The sequence below is a fragment of the Babylonia areolata genome, chromosome 2 (assembly GCF_041734735.1).
Source record: "Babylonia areolata isolate BAREFJ2019XMU chromosome 2, ASM4173473v1, whole genome shotgun sequence".
Taxonomy (NCBI): Eukaryota; Metazoa; Mollusca; class Gastropoda; order Neogastropoda; family Buccinidae; genus Babylonia; species Babylonia areolata.
The window spans coordinates 45,880,976-45,888,887 of record NC_134877.1 but is presented as its reverse complement, the minus strand read 5'-3'; the positions used below and the strand labels follow the sequence as shown (position 1 = coordinate 45,888,887).

At 42.2% G+C, this 7,912-nt stretch overlaps 1 protein-coding gene across 1 annotated transcript in view; it reads right to left on the bottom strand.

The window, feature by feature from the left end:
• Nucleotides 1-3,449: 3,449 nt before the first annotated feature.
• LOC143301923 (uncharacterized) overlaps nt 3,450-7,912 on the bottom strand; it is a 5,223-nt gene continuing 760 nt past the window's right edge. The window contains exon 2 of the mRNA XM_076616371.1: nt 3,450-5,686. Coding sequence (XP_076472486.1) covers nt 4,793-5,656 — 864 coding nt within the window. The 5' untranslated portion in view covers nt 5,657-5,686 and the 3' untranslated portion in view covers nt 3,450-4,792. The remainder of the gene's footprint in view (nt 5,687-7,912) is intronic.

Genomic DNA, 7,912 nt, shown 5'->3' with positions numbered 1-7,912 from the left:
TGACATATTTCCTTTGGGTAGATGGTGATGATTTGAGCACTCGGAAAACGACCTACTTATTTAATGAGTTTGTCCAATAAGTGCCCTGCTCTCATGGTGACCTCAGTTCTGATACCCCTCCACTTCCGTGCTTGGGGTGAATCTTGTCAAGGTCTTCAGTGTTGGCGGATTCATGGGGAACTGCCGTTGGAGGGACTTGGTGGCGGTCTGCACTCTTGGGGAGACGCTCACTCAGTCTGGCTCCACTATGAAGCCATTATTGTCATCAGTAGGAGGCTTGGAAGGTAGTGTCTTAAGTACATTAAATCAGAACAGGCATTGCAAAACACCACTGAAGTGACACAGCAGTGCAGGGTCTCCTCTGGTGTGTGGTCTCCTGGCAACCTAACATTGATGGTTCCCTGTGGAGTGCCGGTGCTGGGACTGCGACAGACGTAACCTGGGTATGGCTGTGTATGGGGGACTCGGAATGAGCAGCAATAGAATAATGCCACTGAAATGGTGCAGATGATGGGGCAGCCAAAAAAAAAGATAGTAATGGTTACAGCATAATATAATAATAATGATTATGATGTGGTTATATAGTGCTGAATCTTGAGCAGAGACAAGCCAGCAAAAGCGCTTTCACTTGCACCATTCACACACCTACACGCACATGTGATATTTGATTTAACTATGTTTACAGTTAACTTTGTTCTAGGTACTCCCTTTGTACATGGACCTTTTTTTCCGTCTTAAATCACAATACATGGGTAAACATTTAATGTAGAACATGCATAGCTGCGAACCAAACGGATGGAAGACAAAATTAAGAAAGAAAAATATATAACTTGTTTTGGGGAATGGCTGACAGTGAAAAATGCTTGTCTGCCTGTCATTGTCAGCAGAGTCATTCATGAGATTTGACAAACACAACACACTGAACTGGTCCTGTAGAAATCTTTGTTTTTCCCACAGAACACATGTTACATGCATTAGCCTACAATGTTCAGTATACAACACCTACCAGAGACCTTTCATAGTAGATGTAGTAAGCAAATAAATATAACAGAGAAATGAATGAACAAAGATGATGGCAAAATGGTATGAATATACTCCTCACAGCAAAACTGCACACACATACAGACACACAACACAAATACATGCAGGTGTACGTATAGTATACACATATGCCAAAAAACCATTTATTGCATGTTATCATTACTTTCATCTGGAGACAGCTGAAAAATGATTCTGGCAAGTCGACTGTGAGCGCTCGTCTTGTCATAGGTGGAATGATATTTAGATCAATGTTGTCTTTTGTTGTGTAACCTGTGAAAATATCCAGTCTGTTAGAATTCATTCGTGCACATCATACATCCTGAAATTTCTGTTTCAGTTTCTAGGTGTTAAAGCATGCATGCTGATCCCTATACGCTACACTATATGTTAAAAAAAAAAAAAAAAAAAAGGTGGGATAGTCAGATAAACTACACACAAACCCAATGTCCTGTGGTCGGGCCTGAAGAGCTTACCATAGGTATGTATAAAACATTAGCCTAAAATGAAATTGGTTGAGCATTTTAAACAAATAAAATGACGGATTACAATAAAAATGAAAAATACACAGAAGGCAAATTGATGAAATAGATAACAATGAATGGGCCTAGTTCGGCTTCGTTGTGCACACACAAATACCTAACATGCACACGTGCGCACACACACGCACACAGATTGGCCAAAATATCAGTTGTTTGACAGACACGTAGACCCAAGCCTCCACCGACACACATATACACCCAGGCCCTTACCCCCCACAAACACATATGACCTAAAAATAACATCATAAATACACGAACACTGAAACGACGACCCACCCACCCGTGCTAGTTTGGACAACATCAGGCTATTATTGCGTGTAACTGGTTGATAGGCTGTGCTGGTCTTGTCATGATATACAAATGCAGTATCCCTGCTAATTCACAGTCTGACATGTGCGTGCGTGCGCGCGCACACACACACACAGGCGCGCGCGCGTGCACTGATTTTATTCGAAATTGTGGACCCCCTGTTTCATGTTTCAGCCGGAGTGTTTTGGTAATGTTGTGTCGCTGTTATTTAAATTGATGATGATTTATGTTTTGATACTACGGACCGTAAGTTCATTGCACTGTTCCAATTGATCCTTTCTCTATCCACCTAGTCAAGCTAAGCTTCCAGCCATTCGGATGAAACAACAAACCGAGGTTCCTTGTGCAACACGCACTTGGCACACTGAAAAAAGGAAACAAAAACAAAACAAAACATACAAAAAACAACAAAACATCGTGTTAACAAATGTGTCCTCTGGCTAAATTCTATGGAAGAAATCTACTCTTGATTGGAACCTGAATTAAAAATGCACTCAAGGCCTTGCAAGCGCGTTGGATTTTGCTGCTGTCAAGCATCTGCCTAGCAGATAAGGTGTAGCGTGTACGGATTTTTCCGAACGTAGTGACGCCTCCTTAAGAAACTGAAACTTAACACATACACACACACACACACACACACACACGTGCGCGCGCGCGCGCGTTAGATTTTGCCGCTGTCAAGCATCTGCCTAGCAGATGTGGTGTAACGTATATGGATTTTTCAGAACGCAGTGACGCCTTTTTGTGGAACTGAAACTTCACACACACACACACGCGCGCGCGCGCGCGCATCTCTCTGGCACAAGACTCCACGCTAGAGCTGCACCTATGAACGTGGGATTCACTGGCCAACCCTAAAAAGTCAACAAAAATGTTCATCAGCCAGCGTGTGTCAGATCTACTGCATCCGGAACAAAACAGGCCTGGCCCGGTGCACAGAAAATGCACATCCGCCTCGTAAAACAGAGAAGAAAAATCGTGTTCGCCCACGATATCAAAGATATCCGTTTGTTTTGTTGTCACTGAGCAAGAAATGCAGGCCTACCTACTCATTAATGTGTAAAGTAATCCCGAAAACGTCTGCGGGAACGAAAATTTATTCTAATAAAAAGAAAACATACCGTGTTATGTTCATCAACAATTTCCTTTCTGAATTATGATCAATATCATTGTTAATCCAAACAAAAAACGAACAAACAAAAATGTGGAGTCGCAACTTTGGCAGAGTGTTCACTACTATTTAAATAAACAATTTTCTAGATCACTCAGTGACTGAAAAAGTCCCAGCACAACTTGGTCAGTATTAATATAAATATAGATATAGGAATAATAAATAATGTTGTAAACAAACAAATTACAAGCAATTCAGCGAAAAGTCGTAACACAACCTGGGTTATTGTTGTGAATGATGAATAATGAATAACAATGCATACAAGTCATTCCTCGATCGAAAGGTTGAAACGATATGATCATCGTTTGTGTTATAAATCGCGAACAATAGCCTAAATAACATTGTAAACGGACATAGTTTACTCAGCGAAAAGTCAAAGCTGCCATGTCTTTTTTTTCTTTTTTCTTTTTTTAATGAACACTGAATGGCAGTTTAAACAAAGTTTACAATTCACTCAGTGGAAGGTCAAATACAAAACGTTGTTAGTATTATAAATAATGAACAAGTAACGTTGTAAACAAAGTTTACATTTAGCTCAGGGAATGAATAATAAATAGACAAAATTTACAGCTAACTCAGTGAATGAATAATAAATATAGTTTACAGTTCGCTCAGTGATTGAACAATCAATAGATTAATAAAGTTTACAGTTTACTCAGCGAATGAACAACAAATAACGTTGTAAATTTACAGCTCACTCAGCAAATGAACGCATAAATTACGTTGTAAACAAAGCTCACAGTTCACTCAGTGATAAGTCCACACACGACCTATAGTTAGTGCTAAATGAACAGTTAAATGACTCGTTGTAAACAATGTTTACAGTGCTCTCGACAAAACGTAAAAACTCAAACTATCAGCGTTATGAATAATGAACAATAAATAACGTTGTAAACAATATAATTCACTCAGCGAATGAACAATGAATAACGTTACAAAGTTAATAACTCATTCTGCGAATGAACAGTGAATAACATTGTAAACAAAGTTTACAGTTCACTCAGCAGATGAACAATAAATAACGTTGTAAACAAAGTTTACAGTTCACCAGCAAATAGATCAGCTGACAACTTCGCCTTGGTGCGGATACCAAATAGTAATGAACTATGAAAAATGTAACTGAACAGCACATTTTGCGGAGAGTCAAAGCATGCAACCTTGCCAATGTCGCACAAACTGAATGATAAAACTGTCACTTCCTGACAGGTAAAATCTTTGTGTGAGAGAGAGAGAGAGAGAGAGAGAGAGAGCACGACTTAAAGCACCCTGCAGTGACTGCATAACCCGAATATCGCTTGTTTTGTTTCAATAAACAAATAAATAAATAAAAGTTACCTATCAGTATAGCATATGCTTGAGACCAGCTCGCCTGACACAGTTCGGCTTTCTTTTTACGTTCTGCCACCACGTCACAGGAAAAACAACAACACAAAAACTCTAGTGGGAACCAGACATGTCTGTTGTGTTTTCGTTTTTGTCTTGTAGTTGTCAGTGGGGTGACCAGCCTTTGTGAGTGGTATGGTGCGACGTCCAGTTTTTTTTTTCCAGAACCTTGGAATTTTCTGTAAAGTGTTGGACAATCAAGTCCATGCAGTGAGCTCGTCAGGCTTGTGCTGCGGACGGGGGGTGGGGATGGGGCGTCCTGAGCAGATTTTTTGTTTGTTTTTCCTTCTTCTTCTTCTAAAGCCTGACGATCCCATTTCAACGAAGACCTGGTCCCGCCAGTCGACGATCAATAGACGGCGAAGAAGATGGCGAGGAAGAAGACGAGCGTGAGGAAGGACAAGGCGATGAGGGTGCCGGTGAAGAAGAAGAAGGAGGCGGTGAGGCCCAGGCAGCGGGCCCGCTTATGGTTGTGGCGGCTGTAGTACTCCACGTCCCCCTGCTCCATGTAGTGGATGGCCGGCAGGCAGCAGAAGAACAGCAGGTAGATGCAATTGCAGCACCACAGGGCGCCGTGGATCCGGCGGTTGATGCGGTTGTAAGGGTTGGGCGTCACCAGCGGCAGGCCGGAGGTGGATGATGACGACGTGGACAGACTCACCTCCAGCGTCCTCTTGCTCCGGAACAGCGATGTGTCCGGCAGGATCAACGGGTGGGGGGAGGCAGGACTCTTCAGCCCTCCTCCATCGCCGCTACCACCTCCAACACCACCACCCGCCACCTCCACAAACACCTCGTCACACGTCGAGTCCTGTGACGTCACAGCAGGGCCTTCTCCGCTAGGGTTGCGGGAGAAAGCGAAGAGCTGTCGTTTGACGTCCGCCGCGCTGGTCTGTCGGGAAAGGCGACGTGGTTTGCCGGGACACATGACGGGACCGCCGTGAAGGATTGGAGGTGTGTGTGGGTCCACCAGGGTGGAAACAGGGATGGGGTGTTCGAAGCTGGTCATTCTGTGGATCCTGATCTGTCCCAGTGGCTGGCCGCCCACGTAGCCCGGAGGACTGGCGTAGGGAGGGGAGTGTTCGAACAGGCCCACCCCTTGGGACACGCTCTTTAACTCATGTCGCCCTACGGCATACAGTGCGTGGTTACTGCAGTCGCCGCTGGAGCTCCGGAAACGGTTGTTGTACGGTATGCCTGTTGTCTGGGACATGGTCCTGTTTTCATCCGGATCCCACAGTCCCTGTAGAAAGATAGAAATGAAAATTTAAAAAACTGATTAAAAAAAAAAGGAATAGAAACACACACACACACACACACACACACACAAGGAAATTTTAGAGGGACGGGCTTTTTCTCTATCTCGTGAACTACAATTGCTTGTATGATCAAAAGAAGGGCTTTTCAGTGTAAACTGCTTTAACACAACTCGTTTGTGGAAGAACCGTGTTTTATTGCAGAACGGAAAAAAGGGAGGCTCTGTTAATCTTCGAACTGACCATTCAAATGGTTTTGACTTACTTTCTTTTTCTCAAGGGTCATTATGTTGTTATTCTCGCGTGGGTGGTGGGGGGTGGAGGTGTGTGTGTGTGTCTGTGCGTGCGTGCGTGTGTGTGTGTGTGTGTGTGTGTGTGTGTGTGTGTGTGTGTGTGTGTGTGTGTGTGTGCGTAGTCCTCAATTTTACGTCTTTTCTTTTTAAGTGACATCAGATTAAAAGAGAAAAAAGTGGGGTGGAAGAAGGGAGTGTGAAAGGGAGGGGGTGGTTAAGGAATATATGCATGTGTGTGTGTGATCAATTAGTGAGAAAGAGACAGCAACAGACGTACAGACAGAACGTGAGAAATGGGAGTAACAGGAGAAAGGAATGCAACATGAGCAAAATGACAAGACACAAGAAACAAGAGAGGCAAGGCCTTCAAGACAGTTGTGATACACTTTTTAAAAAAAATCCAATCTTTTTATGTATTGAGTATAATTTCAAAATGTAATGTTTAAGATGAGAAAGATCAGTTTAAAGCAAATTAAGTCCCCTAGCATTAATTACAGAGTAATTTCCCTTTTTTACTATCTGCACCAAAACGTTTGCAAAATAAATAAAACTTCCATGCTTAGCAAAAGAAGTTCCTGTTTGAACAAAAAATGATAATAATGACTGCTCTTGTTGTTGGGTCAGAATATCAGATCAAAGTGCTAAGTTTAGAGAATACAAAAAATATAAATAAATAACAGTAAATGCAGTTTGCATATAATTAGGCTTCTTTTTTTCTTTCTTTCTTTTTTTTTTTGGTCCCCATCCCAGAGGTGCAATGTTGTTTTAAACAAGATGACTGGAAAGAACTGAATTTTTCCTAATTTTATGCCTAATTTGGTGTCAGCTGACAAAGTATTTGCAGAGAAAATGTCAATGTTAAAGTTTACCACGGACACACACACACACACACACACACACACAACCGAACACCGGGTTAAAACATAGACTCACTTTGTTTACACAAGTGAGTCAAAAAGCTAACATCGAACAACTAAAATAAATATCCTGTTCATTACAACCTTCAGCAATATCAATTAACGTCTTGAAGTTGTCAAAATACATTCAAATGAATTATGCGATAAATCATGTACTTTAAAAAAAAATTAAAAAGAAAAGAAATTAAACTATGTCAATCAAACATTATCTTGTGTTTGCTAGGTTCTCCGCACATACATTTAACATCTTTGTTGAATTCGGTTACGAGAATGATCATCTTTATAACAGGGAACGAATCCGCCTTATGAATCTGACTGCATTATTGCGCTTATTTGATTGATTGATAGTTTCCAGTTTATGAATATTAATTATATCATAATTTCAAGTGAAACTGCCGTTTTGTTAGTTTATTTCCCAGACTTTGCTCCACGGTGCTTGATCTGATAAACGGATGCCCTCCTGTACAGATAAAGGAATGTGTAGTTATGTGATTCCCTGTTCGAATAAATAAACAACAACCGCCCCAGTGTTCGTTCTTTGCTTTCACTTTCTTTTTTTTTTCAATCGCAGGGATGTATTAATTGAGAAAAAAGTGAAACATGTCGTCACACTCTCTCTCTCTCTCTCTTTCTCTCTCTCTCTCTCTCTCTCACATACACACACTCACGCGCGCGCGCGCGCGCGCACACACACACACACACACACACACACACACAATAGGCCCTACACATTCGATTTACTTTCGGTCACTTGCACACATATTGACAGACAGACAGACGCCCTCCGCGCCCTACTCCCCACACACACAGACGCGCGCACACACATACACAACCTTTTACCATCGCGCGCGCACACACACACACACATACACGCGCGCGCACAATCACACAAACACACTCACAGCCACAGACGCAGACACACAGACACAGACACACACACACACACACACACACACGAGCTCCATCCCTGTCTTTCCGGCCACTATAGATGTGAACACATCGG